A 19,994-nucleotide genomic window follows, 5' to 3' on the forward strand; every position below is an offset into this window, starting at 1 on the left:
ATACAGTTTGTTCACATTAAGAAATGCAAACATTGTAATGAGCTTGTCTGGAATGAAAAATGAGATCAAAGTAGAACTACTTTCAAGCATTTGTGACAATTGTCACGGCACCATATGGACAATCAAATCTGCACTTGAATGGCTGCAAGTACCGCCCTTCTGTTTCTGTTAAAAACACAGGGGGGGGGAAGGAACACTACACATTAGATATGTCTAAACTGATAATGAGCTTATAAGTACCGTCATTTTCTTTGATTGGGCTGGTTTTAGAGGGCCAGCTTGATAAAGGGTCGGCTGATAAGCACAAAGTTTGATGGTGCTACAACAAGTACTTAAAACTTTTCTCTTTTCAATCAATAGCACTGTAATGAGCCTGGATAACAGGCTATGGTTTCAGTTTCTCTACAGACTTGAAACAAGTGATCAAAAAATAGCATCAAAATCCTCACAAGAGAAGAAGGGAGATGGCTCAAAGGAAAAAAGAAAACAGCCAGCACACACACCACCATCATACCATCACTTTTGAAAGTTTTACTTCCTCCACTAAAACTTCATATTTCTGCTGACGTTTTTCCCCAAAAGATACCATTTCTGCGTTTTTAATTTGTTTTCCTTACAATCCTAATAGCAAAAGGAAGAGACTGTTGAGTGAATGAAGCTCCATTATTACACTCCAGTAAGGACAATTTACTGTAGTCAGACCTGAAAAGCTACTTTGCCGTGTTTAAAAATGAATGCAGACAATACCCGATTAGCATGCCAATGTGTTAGGGGAAAAAAAATAAAAAGGTGAAGAAAAAGATAGAAAAACACTAAAGTCACAAAACTGTGACACTACAGCAGGGTTATATGTTTATTCTTTTGTAGCAAGCTACGTTCAAGTGCTCCCTCTTAAGGGCCCACCGCAGCCGCTAGACCAGCATATTTGAGCTATATAGCACACTTGATAGGCCAATGTGTAAACCACAAATGCTTAAACCATTATACTATAGATCCACTTCTTCATAGTTTGTAAGGGATGAGCTAAAACATAAATCATTGGTATAGAGTTTGTAGTGCCTGATATGAGACCTGATTTTATCGATGTTACATAGCTATACTAGGTATACTACACGTTAAAAACCTGTATTACTCCCTTCCCATCCCCATAACTAACTGTCTCATGCAGGTTTATGCAAATTCATTCATAACACGTTTAAGCGTCATGTGAACAAGGTAAAAACAGATCCTGTTATGCAAGTTGGAAGAGATATTCGACAAATACAGAGATACAAAATGTGAAACACACACAGGCGTCAGGATTTTGCGCTAAACAGTGTGAAGCTGCTCTTAGACCAGCTCAACAGAACCAATGGCAGCTCATCAGAACCTGAGCATCCACTGGCCGCTCTTCTATCAACCCAGTAAACGGAAACCACTGGGGCATTTCGCAGTTAAACTTGACAACCTCGCACATATCACACTTCCAGTTTAGTTACATAAACTGGAACATGTTGGCTAGCACGTTGGCTGCCCGGTTTCAAACACACTCACACAAACAGAAGAACGCCCGCACAAAGCACACACACTTTTACACCACACCAAAAGCATGACATCTTTCTCGCTCGCTGTAGGAGAGAAGGAAGACATTCTGTTTGTAAAGCTAATAAATATTCGTTCCTTCAGGCAACTCCTTTTATAAGCTTTATATCATATACCCTGGTGCCACAAATAAACATACACACACACACACACACACACACACACACACACACACACACACACATACCTGGTTGCAAACTCAGCAGCATAAATAAGCCAATATAAGATTTGCCTGCCAAAAAAATGTGTAAGTGGCACCTCTGTCTTTAATAATGACTGATACAGCCTTCATCTATCACAGCCGTCAGCCATCTTTATTATGTTCTTCCTTATCACACACACACACACACACACACACAAACAAACACTAAAACATAAAAAAAGTAAGTTCAAACATGTGCTTGCTGACACACTGCGAATGAATCACACAGCTGATCACACACCAGACAAGTACCTCTAACCTACCACAGCTGCTTGTGTATGCAAGTAGATGACAGATAGACAAATGATATGAAAGTATATGGCAGTGCATATGCTAGTGATGCATTATCAATATAGCAATACCAGTACTGCTAATATGAAATATAAGCATATTTTTCCTTCAGACACGTTATTTAGTTCATGGCTCTGATGGCTCTAAAATTGGAGGACAGGTATAGAATTTGAAATCATTGTGAACAGAAATGATTCAAGTAGGAAAATTTAAAAAGTTCCTGATGCCATCATGCTGATTTAAATTACCACTTCTATTTTGGAATAACTGAACTTGACTGCTTGCCAGTTGATTGCCACCCCAATATTTTTTTTCTGTCTTCTCGAGGGGGATTGGTTTATAATGTCAGCTAACAGTGAAAAATACCAATCACAAGTTACCAAAGCCTAAAGACATGTCATGCCTTTGTTTGACTAGCAGTCTAATCCCACAGACATTGTTTACAGAACAATCAGAATAGTCTGAAAAGACTCCAATTTAAAAAGCCAGAGCCAGAGAATTTGCACTTTTGTTAACAAACTGGTTCCAGATAATTTACTCTGAGTCTGTAATTTTTCCGTTGTGGTGAGTTTCTGCCTTTGGTTTGGACTACGTCCCAATTGTCAGGTTCACATTACTGATAATGTTGGCAATAATAGCATTAGTATCATGTTAAACACTGTTACTTCAACAGGAGCCACACAGACAGTTGTTACATTTTACTGTCTCCCTCCTTGCACCCAAAAGCTTCTTCGCCACCTCAAAGGGCTTCCAAATTGAATCATGATTATGCAACATGAAAACCCCTCTCTTATCCCTCTTTACCACCGATATCTCATCTGTACTGTGACCGTGTGAAGGCCAACGCATCTCACATTCGAATTGGAAAACCTGCACAGAGGTCCGATCCTAGTGAAAGTGACTCACGATGTGCTGAAAGGGGATGAGAAGCAAGGCACAGGCTGGTAATCCTCTTGGCCAAATGGGGGCCTCCAGCAGGCCGACTTCCACTCCCACTCCCGCCCCCTCCTCTGTGCCCCCCCTCAGCAGTGCTGACAGGCCACCCAGTCCAGGAACAGAAAAGCCATCTGGTGTTTGTTTGGGACAGTTCACAGGCAGGATGAAATGTATATGTGTGTGTCAGCAGTGATGTCTGCATGAATGTTTGTATTAGTGTGTGTGTGGTGTGTGTGTCATCAATGTGTCTAAACTTGCATTTGCAGGAAGGTCTCATAAATTACACTAAGTGACAAATGTTTTTTATGATGATGACTTACTGTAAAGCAGAGCAGGCACTGGGTGACATCAGAATCTATTATGCACAGATCCAGGTGTGCCTATATTATGTGCATCTATAGGGGATGTATTGATACACGTGTGTGTGGCGACAGCAGCTGGTTGCCTATATGATCAATCCATTTAACACTGCAGGACTGTATAAGCTTAGTCTCTAACTAAAGACCAAATATCACATTAACCTAGTTCACCGCGTGTACACACACACACACACACACACACACACACACACACACACACACACACACACAGCTGTTCACGGGCATCTGTTATTATTGCAGCGATTTAACCGAAGTAGTCTACTTCCACCTGACTCAGAATGACTACCAGCCCAGTTCCCCTGCCTGTAAAGCCGTTTGATTGACATGTCTCATACAGGTGTGCCGTGAAAGACAAACAGCAGATGCCGATTTTATCTCGGAAATCTGAGCACTGATATAAATAAATAAATAAATAAATAAAAATCAGATAACAAACGCAGTCTGAAAGCTTTTTTCACCTTCTTTTTTCAGATGACTTACCAAGCAGCGCGCAGACTAGAAAGAGCGCACCGGTTGCCATTGTATGTGTGTGTGTTGCTCCGCTGATCCACTTTTAATATTCCCTCCTTTTAGATGAGAAGCCGGTGGCGTCTGACAGTGTGGTCAGCTACTGGTCCTGAATCAGAAAATAAGGAGGTCTACAAAACCCCGGAGGCAAGAAGAAGAAGAAAAAAGCTTCCTTGAGAGTCAAATCCACAGCCGGCGGCTTTCCAAATGTGCGACCCACCTCTCTACAACGTCCTTCTGTTTAAAATAAATAAATAAAAAGCCTCGGATGTCGTTTCCTCTCGCCTTTACCCTCACCTATCTGCTTTTATTGCTGACGATGAAGTGTGCGTATGCCCGGCGCCTAGGCGACCCAACCCACTCACTCGCAGCACCGGCTCACTACGCATCCGAGACTGCGGAGGCGATTCGCACTCGCAGCCTCCTCAGTAAAAACTAAAAGTCCGGCGTGACTCCTGCGTATCTGGATACACGAAGGGGGGCGGGGAGTGCTGACGGTTTTGGGAGTCAGACTGGAATGAGTCCCGGATAATTTTCCTTCTCCTTCACTGATGGGAGCGCAAGATCACGAGCAAGCAGTCCAAGCAGGCTCTGTTTTTTTCCACGGCAAATCCCGTAGACCTTATAATCAATCTCTCCACTATCGCTCCGCAGAAAGCCCAATGGGCGGGCGCTCCAGATGAGGCAAGCAAGGCTTTATACTCTGTATAAAAAAACCACACCAGATTGATCACAATACTCTAACCCAAAATAAGTGATTTGAAGTTGTTACTGCCAATTCAAGTGGGCATTGTGTCCTAATTTAAGACACTATGCGTCTAAATCTTGACAAGATTATTAAAAGATTTTACGAGCTCAAACAAATGAAGCAGTTCATCCTCAGAAAGAAACGACCTTGCTTTTCCTCTCCGGGAGTTATTTCCTTGTTTTCTGCCTGACCAAGCACTTTGGCAGTTTGAAAACTTGAAAGCGTGCTGCCTTGCTCCACCCCTAAAACCACGCCCCGGCCGTGTGGGTCTGGGGTGCAGTGGGACAAGGACGCATTTGCATTTGTTTGTTGAAATTCTAGTTCAGGCCGTTGATAGATTGAATAGGTTAATCGGAGTGGAGGGCAATTAAGCCCCTTAAGCTACTAGTTTTCCCAGCTTTTTATTTGCAGGGTAGAGTTCAACCACTTTTTTGAGGTAGACACGAATTGTTCGCGCAACATCTGTTTACTGCATAAACGGACGATGATTATCACTTGAAAAATAAAATATCAGGCTATTCTTTGATGATGTTTGTTTATTTCTTCTCCATACACTACCTGCGTTACACACAACTGGCAATCAACATAATGAGGTGCCACTCTGTTTGGGAACTGCAGAAAAATATCTAAGAAAAAAAACGCAGTTCACCTTTCATGGGTTGAAACTCCATCCCTCTTTGAATCAGATTATGAGAACATAAACCACGAATCGCTTTGACATAAGCACAGATTTATTGATTTTCGTGACGCTGCTCCATTATTAGCAGGATCTAAAATAGACTGGGTGAATGGGAGTTTGCTGGGAGACAGAAAATAGCACAAGTGGAATAAAACTGCTCGGGTGAGAAGCTGTGAAGTGAGAGAGCTGCTCTCTGAAAAATTGAATTGAAAAGCCCAAAAAGCTCTAACTTAGTAAAACTCTAAGCTCCCTTCTGTGTAGCACATAAATAAATGAGTAGGCCTTTTGCATGTGCGTACAAAAAAAAATGCAATTGCAGTAGACCCATCTGTTATTTTCTTCATCAGCTGGGAATTGCAAGTTCGAAATCGCCTGAATGTAACATGAAAACCATTTTTTGGAAAGCAGTGAAAATGATTCTCTTCTTATTTCGCCTTCGGATTTGAGCTCAAATGAAACTTAACGAACACGGGTGTGGGCCCTGAACAACAGCCAGAGACAGAGAGATGTTTACAGAGCACAAGTGCGTCAATAAACCGCAACATGACATCTAAAAGACGAGAGTTTAATGGGAAGAATACATCTGTTTGTCTCTCCCTCTGTCTAAACTGTGTCATGATATTAAGAGGGAAAAAAGAGACATATTTTAGAGTGCTTATAGAGCAAACAAAGGCTTTAGCAGACGCTGCTGCCAAGAAAATGTAAGTGAGAATGGGATTAAACACCGCTATGAAGCATGTGGACTACTGCCTCAGCTTTTCCAAAGGTTTGTCCAGGTCCAGTGCTGCTGAGTTAATGCACATCCAAAAAGAGCTGGCTAGGTAGGGCATGTGTGTTACTCCTGATCTACATTTTTGCTCCACACTTAAAATTAGCTCAGTTCTCCGCAGAGCCCTTATTGCACAACCAAGTGAGGCCATGTTTTTATACAGGCGGGCAGCTAAAAGCCAGAGTAGCATTGTTTGAGCCTAGCATTATGTCAGTGCTAAAGACAAGTTCACCTTTGACCCAATTGCACCTGTTTTTACAACTGTCAAACACGTGCTTATAGAAGAATAAAAGCTTGAGGGGCATGTTGAGTATAGTGTGTGCTAGGGATCACAATAGGTCTCCATGGAAACAGAGAAGTCTGCATTATGTGTACTTCAAACAGGGCCCTTATAGATGATGCCTTGAGAGCCACAGCTTTCTCATTAGTATCTTTCAGTTGTTCCGCACTGTTTGACACTTGTACAGGCCCACTTATTATTACTTTTATTAATATGGACTTACTATTTCAGTACCCTGTGGCATTATCCATTGAGGTGGTGTCAGCAAGGTTACGTCGTATAGCTCAGAGGCACATTGTGGGGAACGAGGGTGTTTTGTTCAATTATTTCATCATACTCAGATTTTCATACAACGTCTTGAAAATATATGAATGATTTATTAGGTTTCTCTGAGCATTTTTTTCCTACTGCAACATATGAATGCGTCAGTATTGCACAGATGATAGTGTAAAGAGGCAGTTCGCTCACACACGTGCGCGCAAACGTTGTTGTCGCTTTAAATTTCAGAAGAAAGCTGCTTTTTGAGATAATAAACTTGCATTTGAAAAGAGGAGTCCCATACTAGCATGGAATCAGATGTGCACCCACCCAACTTGCTGATGAATCCTGACTGTAATATGGGGTACACAGAGGATACACTGAATCTGGTTACCTAAATGATCTTTGACATAAATGGGAATGGGGGGGTGCTGATGGAGTCAGAAAGCATGTGTAGTAAACTTTTGGAACTCCTTCTGCTTATAATTATTTTGAGAGGCTTCCCTAAGAGGAACAAGACAGAGACAATGAGCGAGGCAGAAGTGGAATGGGGAAATAATCCAGATGGGTTAAGATCGAGGGAAAGATAAACAGAGAAAGTGTTCTCTAGCATTTTGTATGCCAAAAAAAAGAAAAGAAAAAAAAAGAATGTGTTTTGTAATATTTGGCTCCCAGGTTCAAGTGAGGAAAAAAAGGGGGATAAGCTCTCCAGTTTGGTCAAAACAGATAGATTCAAGTGCCACTCTTCCATGTTGGATTTAATGTGGGTTGAGTCACTGCACAGTCAAAGTAATACTACTCATTTTCTCATGCCACACTTCACATTGGCTTGAAAGATTGCACACTGCTTTGTTAGATGACCTGTTATTATACCATGCAGTGACTGGTGCAGTTAAAGATGTAATTTTACCTTTGTGTTATAAACCAAATGTAATGCATGACTAAGGTCTGCAAATATACAGCTTCTTGCTCAAACTTAATACTCATCAAATGTATTCTGTGTACATCCACAGACTCACTCACAGGGCTTTATTTTACATTGCATTAGCCTGCCAGGCGCACAAATCACTACATTTTCCAGCAGATTAATTATTCATCATAGGGGCTCTTAATGTAGAGTATTAATATGAAATGACTGTCAAGCTACCAAATTTTTGGACCTTCTATCTCATTCTATCTCTGTCTCCTTTTCCATCCCTCAGTTTTCTTAGACTATTTCTCTCCCTTACTGCATTCTCCTTGTGGGACTTTATGTCCTCGCTTCTTTACACTTGCTTTGATGCCATGATTGCGTGATAATATGTACTGGTGCTTATACGTGTGTTGGAATGAGTGATCAGTGAGATGCTTGGCTACAAGTTGAACAGCCACAAGGGGCAGTACCCTCCATGGAGAAGGAGGCTAGAGGCTAAGATCAAGGTAGCACAGAGGGAGGTTAGCCAACTATTGGAGTTGCAGAAAGGTGCGAAGAAGAAGGTGCCTAAGAAGTACAGGAAGCTGTCCATACCTGAGGCCTTGGAAACTGCCAAACAACGACTCACAGCCTTGGCCAGCCACTTAAAGAGGTACACCGGACAGATAGAAGGCAAGAGAATAAACCAGCTGTTCCACACATAACCAGCCAAGGTGTACTCTCAGTGGCAGGGGAACAATATGAGAACAGCACCACCAAGGCTGGAACAATACTGAACAACACTGGAAGAGCATATGGGAGAAGGACGCAACCCATAACGGGTGGATCTGGGGGCAGACCACAGCAACCTCCCTGAACAGGGTCCAGTAACCATCACAGTGGCAGACATCCAAGAAAGGGTCTCCAGTATGAAGAGTTGGACAGCACCAGGCCTCGACATGGTTCACGCCTACTGGCTGAAGACTGCAGCCAGTAGGCTGACTGCACTCCACAAGCGTCTGGCAGAACAAATGAGCCAGCTGCTAGTTGACGAGAAACCCCCAGAATGGCTAACCAAAGGCCGGCCAGTTCTGATCTTCACGGACCCCCAGAAAGGACCGGTCCCCTCCAACTACCGAACAATAACCTGCCTCAGCACCACGTGGAAGCTCCGCATCATAGCGGCTAAGATGAACAGGCACATGGCTCAATAAATGAGTGGGGCACAGAAAGGGATGGGCAAGAATACCCGAGGCGCAAAACACCAGCTATTGGTAGACTGAACAATCAGCCGAGACTGCAAGACCAGACTGACCAACCCGTGCACTGCCTGGATTGATTAAAGAAGGCCTATGACTCAATGCCCCACAAATGGAATGGCTAGATATATACAAGATCAACAGGACCCTAAGAGCCTTCATCAAGAACTCAATGGGGATGTGGCGTAGCCAACTTCAAACCCATAGCCAGTCACCATCTACCAAGGAGATGCTCTCTCCCCACTGCTGTTCTGCATAGGCCTTAACCCCTTAACCTCAGTGTTATCATTGACAAGACTGGCTACAGATACCGACTACGTAATGGAATAGCTGTCAGCCACCTCCTGTACATGGATGACATCAAGCTGTATGCCAAGAGTGAACGAGACATCGATTCACTGATCCACACCACCAGGATATACAGCAATGACATCAGAATGTCGTTCAGACTGGAGAAGTGTAGTCGGATGATAACAAAGAGAGGGAAGGTAGTCAGAACTGAGGGGATCGAACTACCAAAAGGCAACATTGCAGACATAGAGGACAGCTACAAGTACCTGGGCATCCCACAGGCAAATGGAAACCACGAAGAGGCCACTAGGAAAGCTGCAACCACCAAGTTCCTTCAGAGGGTCAGGCAAGTCCTGAGGAGTCAGCTGAACGGTAAGAACAAGATCCGGGCTATCAACACCTACACCCTGCCCGTGATCAGGAACCCTGCTGGGATAATAGGCTGGCCAAAGGAGAAGATAGAAGCCATTGACATCAAGACAAGAAAGCTCCTGACCATGCATGGAGGGTTTCACCCCAAGTCCAGCACCCTGAGGTTGTACGCTAAGCCGGAGCGCCATAACCAAGTGGCCAGCATAGTATACAGGAACATCTGTGCTGAGTATAACCTGGAAGTCAAGAGGTCAAAATGGAAGATGCCCCCAAGGGTGATGGAGATTGACCGAGCTAAGATCCTGTGGGACTTCCAGATACAGATGGACAAAATGGTGGTGGCTAACCAACCAGACATAGTAGAATAAGACGGCCATAGTGATCGACGTAGTGGTTCCGAATGACAGCAACATCAGGAAGAAGGAACACGAGAAGCTTGAGAAATACCAAGGGCTCAGAAAAGAGCTTGAGAAGATGTGGAGGGTGAAGGTAACAGTGGTCCCATTGGTAATCGGAGCACTAGGTGCAGTGACTCCCAAGCTAGGCGAGTGGCTCCAGCAGATCCCGGGAACAACATCGGAGATCTCTGTCCAGAAGAGCGCAGTCTAAGGAACAGCTAAGATACTGTGCAGGACCCTCAAGCTCCCAGGCCTCTGGTAGAGGACCCAAGCATGAAGGATTGACTGCCTGCAGGGGCGAGCGGGGAATTTATATATATATATATATATACACATACATATATACATACATACAATACATATATACATATATATATATATATATATATATATATATATATAGTTAAATATGAATCATGAATAAAATGAACAAATCCTTGGACACCACAGTAGATGTTTTCACCCAGCCTGGCTAGACTAGTCTGTAGGTAAAATTACACAGTGTTACACCAGGTGTTCACATACACACATTGTCAGCAGCAGAACAAGTCAAATACAATTACGGTAGTTTCTGGCAGCAGTGTGGATAAAAAAAAAAAATCCTCCTGTGTCTCAGTGAAGGACAGCTGTGCACACTCGTTCTTCAATGCAGGCAGCAGAACTCTTTTTTTTTTCTGGGATCTTCATTAAAAGTAATTGTAGTAGACTTTATGCATTTGTGTTGCATTCATCTCTTCTCTCTGTCTGTCTTTGTCTTTCTTTCTCTTCTTGATTATGTGGGTGTTGCCCAACATGCAAACACAGATGAATGTCATGCATTATTCATTGGTTCATGCCCGTCTCTTTCGTATACACACACACACACACATACACAAACTGACGCACACGCAGGCGAGATATTCTCAGGGAATAGCTTATGAAGGCAGGAGCATCAAGGTGAGCTCGGGAAATCATTCGACTTTACGCCCCAAAACACCAACGACATTACACAACAACACACGCGTTTCATCATCATCCCTCGCAGGTACAGACTTTTCCTTTTTTCTTTTCTTTTTTTTTGCTGTTGGGTAACAGCAACAAAGGCAGATGTTATCTATCAACTCCAGGCTACAAAACATTATTTGCTTGTCATGGTCACATTTACTGGAGCATTTGCTTTGCAGAGCAAGGTAACTCATTCACACCGCACAACCCATGTAAAACTGACATGACTCATGGCTGGAAGAGAAAGCATGTGGGCAATAAAGGCTTTTGGAGGCAGAGTTAATACAGCACCAGATTACTGAATCACATCATTATCCAAGCTGGTAACAAAGGAGCAGCACTCCATGCAGAATTTTATTAATTTTTATAGACACTGAGGATCATCCTGAGAGCTGCATTCACATGTATCACTTACCTTTACTCTATATTGTGTTTACTACCTACATTCAGTATAAACCAAGCAATAAATTGTATGTACACTGCAGGTTATTCTTCAGAGTTGTTGGAGAAGTAGCAGTCACATTTAGGATTTCTAATAATATCTGAGGCTACATCCACACGTACCCGGGTATTTTTGAAAACGCAGATGTGTTTGCACCTTTCGTCCACACGTCAACGGCGTTTTTGGTCACTGAAAACGGATATTTTTAAAAACTCCGGCCAGGGTGGATATTTTTGAAAATTCCGTTTTTGCATTTACGTGTGGACGAGAAAAACGGAGAAAATCACACTGTGCGCCACGTTATTGTTTCGGTGAAATGAATTTCTACAATACTATTACTGTTAATTGTACTCGCTGCAGTGTTTAAATGCTTACATATACACACACAGTTACTGTCCCTCCACACATACAACTCGGTTCTGCTTCTATGCCCCAGCTTTGTTTACTTTTTCCCACCGAGGCTTCTAGACTTCTGATTGGCCAACATTTCTGCACGGTTAGGAATATATCGCCAGCTGTTGCTTTGGCATGTTCCTAGCAGCGTTTTCCTTCATTTCTGCCTTTACGTGCGGACGGGATTATTTTTTAAAACGAAAACGGAAAATCTCAGTTTTCAAAAATACCCGTGTACGTGTGGACGTAGCCTCATTCTAATATTAACATATTGGGCATTGAAAGCATTTAACACTGTTTTACTTTTTATAAAAAGGTGCTAACACATGTTAAAACAATAATTATGGGATTAATATGTGCTTACCAGAGCAGCACTTCTACCTTCAGACTATTAGTCTGCTGCTGGTCATCTAAACCATAATTGTTACTGTTCTCTTGCATATTTTAACAGGTTTTTAGAGGCCTTTTTAACAGATGAAAAGAATAAAATAATTCTTAAAAATATCTAAGAAATAAAATTGCAGCACTCAGTGTTAACTGGCTGAACACTTTGGTAGAGGTATGGGAATTGTGTGTAATTATCTCTATGGAACAATGGTGAGCATTAGAGTTATGTCGCCTACCCTTGGCAGCAGTTCCATTGGTAAATTGGTCAAATTGGTTTCAAATAATCCTGAGTTAAATAAAGGGTCTGTGCATGAAAGTGGTTTAAGGGGTTAATTTGACAGCAGGAACATTAAGTACTAATTATGTCATAGCAAGCTGGCATATAATTGGTGAGTGTGAAATGGCGATTACTTCTGTCTCAAACAGCATGCTTTCAGGTCAGTATCTTTATTTTTGCCATATGTTTAATACCTGTTTGTATTATAAGGGCGGTGCAAACAATTCATTGCCTGTGATTTCTTTTTCCAGTCAAATTTTCACTCCATCAAAGTACTAAGAGACACAATGGCCAATGGCTGGGAATCAAACCCACTGCATTTAAAAGATCCCATGTAGCCACTGAGAAAAGCATATTAGCATATTTGCCACTGCCATGCTGTATGTTACGTGCAATAAGGGACGATATTTTGATGAGTGATTTAATTAATTTTTTAATTAATTAAGCTTTATTTCTTTATTTTCAACCTATATAATGTGAGTTAGCGACAATATAATCTCATGGCATTTTTTTTAAATTCTATGTGAAAGGTAATATTAAAAAGGGAACTCCAACAATCCAAGTATGAGGTTTGGATCACTGGGGTTGTGGTGTGGAGGAAGAAGTTCCCCGGCAGAAACAGCCACCAAAGACCTATGTCCAATTAAAAACAGCAACAAGCATGTGATCAAGATAAACTGGTGGTAAGGGAGTAAATGTGTTGACTGACTGGTCAGCACAACAACTGAACCATGTTCGGTTTCTAGGTGATTGGATTGCATATGGTTGTGCTTTGGTCTATAAACACTGTTTTCTCTACTGTGTCTGTACCTTAAAGCAACTGGTTGGGTGGTGAAGAGAAACAAAAGGCAGAGGAGCACAGAGAGACAACAAACAAGTTAAAATGCAAACTGTGTGAGAGAGAAAGCAAAACTGAATGACATTCAGTAGTGGCATATAATAACCGAGGAGTGGAAAACAGGAGAAGTGTTCAGTGCTTCCTGGGAGGTCCACCTGCAGTCTAAGCCTATAGCAGCAAAATTAAAGGGTGCTTCAGGGCCATCTAATCCAGGACTAGCTATAAACCTTGTCAACAATGAACGTTTTAAGCCTGAGGTGGCTCAAGTTATCAAAACCAATGCTAGCAAGTGTTTTAGAGAGATGCATGGCTCAGACACAGATACCCGCTAATTAGTGCTTAGTATAAATACTAGTGTTTTACTACTGAAGTAGACTTTGCAGATGGACTGTTGCTTCAGCATTTGATAATTGCATTAAAATGATCCAGCAACACAAATAAAACAAAATCATGCTTGCTATATCTTATAGCAGACTGTAAAAAAAAAAAAATATATATAAATATAAATATATATATATATATTATATATATATATATATATATATATATATATATATATATATATATATATATATATATATCAGATTTTAGTCATGATTATCTCTGCTGTAAAGTTTGGCAGTTTACGATAAAATGGACTGAATAGGGATTTTTGTTAGCCTCAAGTGCACATTTGACAAAATCAGTTTTTTTGGGACTTCAGCGGTGGTTCTTTTTTCCAGCCCTGGAAGTTGCTCTTGATCAAATACTTCTCTCCTGAAATGAAAGAGGACTAAAGCCAGCAGGCAGTTAGCTTAGCTTAGCATAAACATTGAATAAGAAAAAGCCTGGCTCCATCCAAAAGGTAATAAAAATCAACCTACCAGCACGCTGAGCAGAGTAAGTAACAGATGATTTAATCCTCCAAACAAACAAGCCATAATGTGCTAGCTAATTAGTGAACTTTTTCTGAGCTGTTTCTCCCTGCTTCTGGTTGATATATTAAGAAACGCAAACTGCTTGCTGCCTATAGCTTCATGTTTAGCATGCAAAGATGAGAGCAGCATCAATCCATTATCTCTGCAATAAAGCCAAATGAACACTGACTTAAATTGTCAAGCTATTAAGGTGACAGTGTGTTTATCACTGAGCTACTAGGTTGCATCAATTATCCACTCCCTCATACCAACGGACAATGAGTAAGTGACAACAAAACTACAAACGGAAGAGGTGACACACAACTTCCTGCACCTACAAGCAATTCTGAGTCATAAGTTGACGTATCTATATACTCCACCCAGCCAACAGGCTGGAACCACCTGCCTTTAGCACTATGGCCATTCTTATGCCATTCTTGTACCATAGATAAGGCAAATAATATTCAGTCGTGATATTATTTAAGAAAGCCCAAAACAAAACTGTGCAGTAATTCAAACAGCACTAGTTTATTAATCATTAACTTGTAAATGAAACTCTTGAGATCCAAAAACTATTTTGCAAGAGTGCCCTGGGCCCAGATGGCAGCATTAACCTAGCAAGTTTTTTAAGGGGGAAACTTAATAGTAACCAGATTTCAGTAATGCATTCACTTATCCGGGAAAGCCTCTGCCTGAGTTTCCTTGAACCTAAAACCACAAAAGTTACAAATTTTGCAAGGGCATGAAAACAACGTGACATCATCATCAGTGGTGAAATCTGACTTGGTAGACTGATGACAGTACCACGGTCTCACTGTAGTATCTATCTGTCCGTATATCTGTATATATATATGTATATATATTTTTGGTTGAGTTCATCTGAATCTGTGAACTGATACTTAATCAAACCAGTCACACGGGAGTTGAGCATTTGCAGATAAGGATTTCTGAGTTGGCCGTGTTTTCTTTTTTGGCAGAGGTAAAGCCCAGGGCTTCTTAAATGGTCAGCTCAGTTCGATCTTATCTGTGCTGCCTGCCAAGCAGAAGAAACATGAGCTGTCTGCCTACCTCAGGCTGAGTCGTGCACTTCAGTCTCTTAAACAAACACACTTGCATATTTATCTGCACGGACATTCACAGAGAGACTCATGGTGCGCAGACGTGTAGGAATACATGTCTGCGCACCAGTTTTCAGCTGTGAAAACCACAACTCTGATGCAAACATTATCTCATATTATCACTTGCATGCAAAAATGCCTTCCCGATCATGCCTTCGAGCCTGTTCCCCTTTTTCCCCGCTCCAGCATCGATTAGTCACGTTCACATGTGCTTTTCATGTCCCTCCACAGCCGTAAACAGATTCACACAATGTTGTATTTTTGCTCCCGGTGAAATAGTGTTCTGCAGGGAGGGGGGAAAAGGTGCAAAAATATAAACATGTAACCATCTTGTGCGGACCCACAAACACTCATGCATGGCTACATACAGGCTCATACAAGAATGTGTTGACTGTGCTCAAAATCTGATCTTGCCCAAATACACCTCAAAACTCAAAGCCTTCTTACTGTAAGCACTAAAGGCAACGAGGGGCCTTAATTCGATGAAACATAACATAAAACACTTTGCACGCCTTGACATTTTCTATTTGCAACTCGGTTTGTTAGCCCTTTGCACCGAATGTGTTATTTCAAAGAAAATAATGACAGTTTATACTAGTTAAAAGTAATTATAGGTTACGATTAAATGAGCAAATATGATTCTAGATCAGCATGAGCAAAACATGATATTAGTGTAAGCATATTAAATGTTCCATGGGATGTTAGTTCAAGGACTTGCAAATGCTACAGGAAGTTCAGATGAGCAATTAATCAGATTGTCATTGAAAAGATTTGGCTTGGATTGCACAAGTGATAAGCATTAGTTGCAACAATCAATGGTGGATTAAGACTAAAATCCCCTTTCCCTTTCAGCTTTTGTCTGAGGTAATGACCGTAGATTTACTTAATCCCTGTGGCAACAACAAACTTACAAACAGGCTCTCAACCTTTGTAAAAACTGAACAAATAAAATGTAAAAAAAAATCAAGAACAGGGCTTAATTCAGCTCATGGCTCATACGTGCATGCTTTACTGTAAGCATACTGCACACACGAAGCAAAGAAAGTATCTGAATCCAGGACCCTCAGGACTCTGTATATCTCGTCTCTTCTACATTCTTCAAATGACTGAGTGTACGAGTATGAAAGAGGCAAAGAGAGAGGGAGGGGAAAGTGAGAGAATTAGTTTTCCTCCTTTTGAACCAGGCAGGGCTGTTAGCAAAAAGGTTTTAATTGATTTTGAAGTAATAGCTGTTGGGAATGCCTCTCACCGTTTAAAACATGCTTGACACACAGAAATCAAAACAGCCTATTACCACATCAAAGGGGCGACCACCCTTGTGCCATTCGTGGAAAGTGAGCAGCCAATTTTGATGACATGGACCATTTAAATATTGTAATTTCTAAACTTCCCTTTAGCTTCGTTAGGGTCATTTTATTAACTATGCTCATAATATCCAAAAGCCATTACCTTTTAGGGAGGGATTGCTGTTATGTTCAATATGGATATTATTGCAGAGCGTGGCTGGAAAATAAACAAATTCTTTCCCGACAGAATGATTGAATTTTGTTAGTAAAGTATTGGAGTCTTAAAAAAAAATCCTGGTAGGTGTTTATCGGAGTGATATGTTGCTCACTGTACATGTTCAGTCGTGTGTTTTCTGCAGCTCTGATATCAGACTGTCTCCAGCACAGCGTGAGGCTGAGCTCTGGGATAAGGAAGCTGCTTACCAACAGAAATACCAATTACTGCACACTGCATCATGACGCCTAATGGGCCTGCTGTGGTGGAGAGATGCTCAGGATGAAAGGCTTCTTTTACAGTGAAACCTGTATCTCAGCCCTCACCAAGTTGTTTAAAGACCACTGGCATTATGGTTTTGAACAACCTAATGTTCATGCTGGGTTGATTTATTTGTATATGTATATTTATGGCATGTTGTTCAGCACAAATACAACCCTAATATACTGCAGATGCTTCATTTAAACAACAGCATTTGCTGTTAGACAAGGATTTAAACTTGGATGAGCTTTGTTGGTTTAATACTTTCACCCAGAAAAGCGAGGCTAAGCGTGACAAACATGCTATGGGGCCATATCTCCTGTTTGAGATTTGCCAGGCGTAAGCTGTTTATGTTAGCTGTGTCTGTGCAAGATTTCGCTATTTCCACTGTACACAGGTTATCAAATATATCCACAGCTGTAAAGCAAGTAAAAATGTGATCATATCCATGCACTCTCCCCATACAGTCAACAGCACAAATCATAAATTCAGGTGCATGGGTTATTCCACATCTTAGATTAATTTTCTTTGCTGTTTAGTATACAGTTTAGCACAAATAATTTAGATTTATTTGTTTGATTCTGCTGACATCACTAGCCACTTCATCGGATATGCCTGTTTAAATTAATATTAATGCAAATATCTAATCAACCAATCACATGGCATCAACTCAGAGCATTCAGACATGTAGACATGATCAAGACGACCTGTTGAAGTTCAAACCGAGCAAAAGAATAGGGAAAAAAAGATGATTTAAGGGACTTTGAATATGACATGGTTGTTGGTGCTAAACAGGCTAATCTGAATGCTTCAGAAGTTGCTGATCTACTGGGATTTGCCCACACGAACCTCTCTAGGGTTTACCGAGGATGGTCAGAAAAACAAAAAATATCCAATAAGCAATGGTTCTCTGGGTGAAAATGCATTTTTGATGAGCTAATATGAAGGTTACAGTAGCTCAAATAACAACTCGTTAATTCTACAGTAGAAAAAAGCAGAAAAACCTCTCTGAACAAACAACATGTCTAACCTCGAAGCAGATGGGAAGACACTACCTAGTGTCACTCCTCCCAGTAAAGAACTGGAAACCAAATTCACACGGGCTCAGTGAAATAGAACAACATAAAGTTGGGAAAATATTGCCTGGTCTGATGAGTCTCAGTGTCTCCTGTGACATTTAGACATTCATAGTGTTAGAATTTTGTATAAAACAATATTGTTGTTGAATGTATGAATTGGCTGGTTTGGTTAGTTTACTTCAAGTAAATTCAGAGTAGTTTACCCATTTTAAAAGCCCAGCTTCTTCTTGAAGTTAATTATTTTTATTCCCTTGCATTCTCTTTTTACATTCGTCTCATGCCGTTGAGGTTGGGGGGTAAAATAAAAACCCTCTTAGGCAAGCTGTAAATAACTAACTAGTCTACATATTCGCCATATTAAATTCCAATTAAGAGGAAAAGAAAGGATGAGAACATTTACTCTTGTCTAAATTGTTCAGGACATGTGTCTAAGGAATTAAAATTTGTTTAGAAATTCACCCTGAATGAAAGAGTAGAAACTGCTGCTAAAATGCTCTCTGTGGGCTAAACTGTCAAGCTGCTACACTCTTGGCCACATCCCAATCAGTAATGTTTTCAATTAGCAGCAAAAAGAAAATCAACTGCATTTACATCTCTAATTACAGTTTGCTTACAGATGCAAAGCGATTCAAACTTTCCCTGCACTGCCAACCTCCCTCCCTGTGTGAATCAGCATGGATTATAATGACAATAAAGAGAGAAACTATAAATCTATAGAATTTATAGATGAGATAATATAACATTCACATTTTTACCTAGCTGATAATGAAGGAATGTATCATGTGATCTTTTCTTAGCTCCATTAGGACTTTGAGTAATCCTGTTCCATATACTAGGAAATATGATATACCTACATGTGGACTTGAACCAGATCACGTCTTTGCCCTAAAGCCCTACTGTGCTGCTCTTTAAGACTTTTACAATGTTTGACAGGACTGCATGCTTCACTGTCACATCAACCCGCTGCTCAAAATGTCAGTGCAAGTGAAAGAGACAGTGACAGAAACATTAAAAGATATAATGGTTTATATTTCTCCATTTATTTGACCAGTAGTCCAGGGTATAAACAAAGGAATCACAGGAATCATAGATGAGATAAATCTAAGATAAATGTCAGTTACTGTTTAATTTAGTTTATGATTTTTTTTCTTCACAGTTGCCTTTAATATTCTCAAGGAGTGGGTTACCATAGTAGCCACTGGGTGATTTAAAATGGGGGATGGTAATCAGATTCTCCATCACAGAAGAGATGATCATGCATATACTGAATATCAAAGAACTATAGTGTATACACTTAATAATGAAAAACCCTATAAACGCCGAGTAAATCTATGTGCATATGTATGAATGCACATGGCAGTACCTTTTATTGCCATGTGAATGTGACACTGCATACTTGAGTTTCATAAATAAGTGCACATTTTGGATATTTGCATGCGGTTGCTGATGTATACAAATATGTGTTGTAAGATGCCAGCCCCTCCATGGAACAGCACTGTTTGTCAGCTAATTAGCAACGTGAGTTAGTGCTACAGCAGTTGGGGGAGTGCCTCACATGCAGAGAAAGGCTGATGGGAGCTGATGGGCGCAGCAGAGCATCATTTCTGGTGACTTGGGAGGAGGGTGGGGGGGGTAATGCTTCTAAACCACTGCTAATGAAGACATCAGCTTGTTGGCACAGCCATCTTAGTCACAGGCGAGGCAGCCGTCAAAACTGGCATTATGGCGTAAATAAATTGCTCAGACAGCGCAGAATCGTCAGACATTCAACATGCCAGTGAGGAGAACAGAGACATTTGTGCCTCCGAGCACACAATTATCCCACTCCAGTAGGGGTGTTGGTGTCCTGATGGCAGTGCACAGCTACTCAAATGTTCAAAACTAAAGTAAAGAAAAAAGTAAATACAATCAGATTGGCTCTGTTTGCTCGATGGATGCGTCTGATTTGAGCTTTGAGCCAATTTGTGTCATCTCAG

At 41.0% G+C, this 19,994-nt stretch overlaps 1 protein-coding gene across 1 annotated transcript in view; it reads right to left on the reverse strand.

Moving 5' to 3' along the window:
* igsf3 (immunoglobulin superfamily, member 3) overlaps positions 1–4,786 on the reverse strand; it is a 76,432-nt gene extending 71,646 nt beyond the window's left edge. Inside the window, exons 1-2 of the mRNA XM_035906620.2 lie at positions 4,195–4,786; positions 3,871–4,028 (exon numbers count right to left, since the gene is read on the reverse strand). Coding sequence (XP_035762513.2) covers positions 3,871–3,910 — 40 coding nt within the window. The 5' untranslated portion in view covers positions 3,911–4,028; positions 4,195–4,786. The remainder of the gene's footprint in view (positions 1–3,870; positions 4,029–4,194) is intronic.
* Between the last annotated feature and the right edge of the window lie 15,208 nt (positions 4,787–19,994).

The sequence above is a fragment of the Neolamprologus brichardi genome, chromosome 16 (genome assembly GCF_056152115.1).
Source record: "Neolamprologus brichardi isolate AB-2024 chromosome 16, ASM5615211v1, whole genome shotgun sequence".
NCBI lineage: Eukaryota > Metazoa > Chordata > Actinopteri > Cichliformes > Cichlidae > Neolamprologus > Neolamprologus brichardi.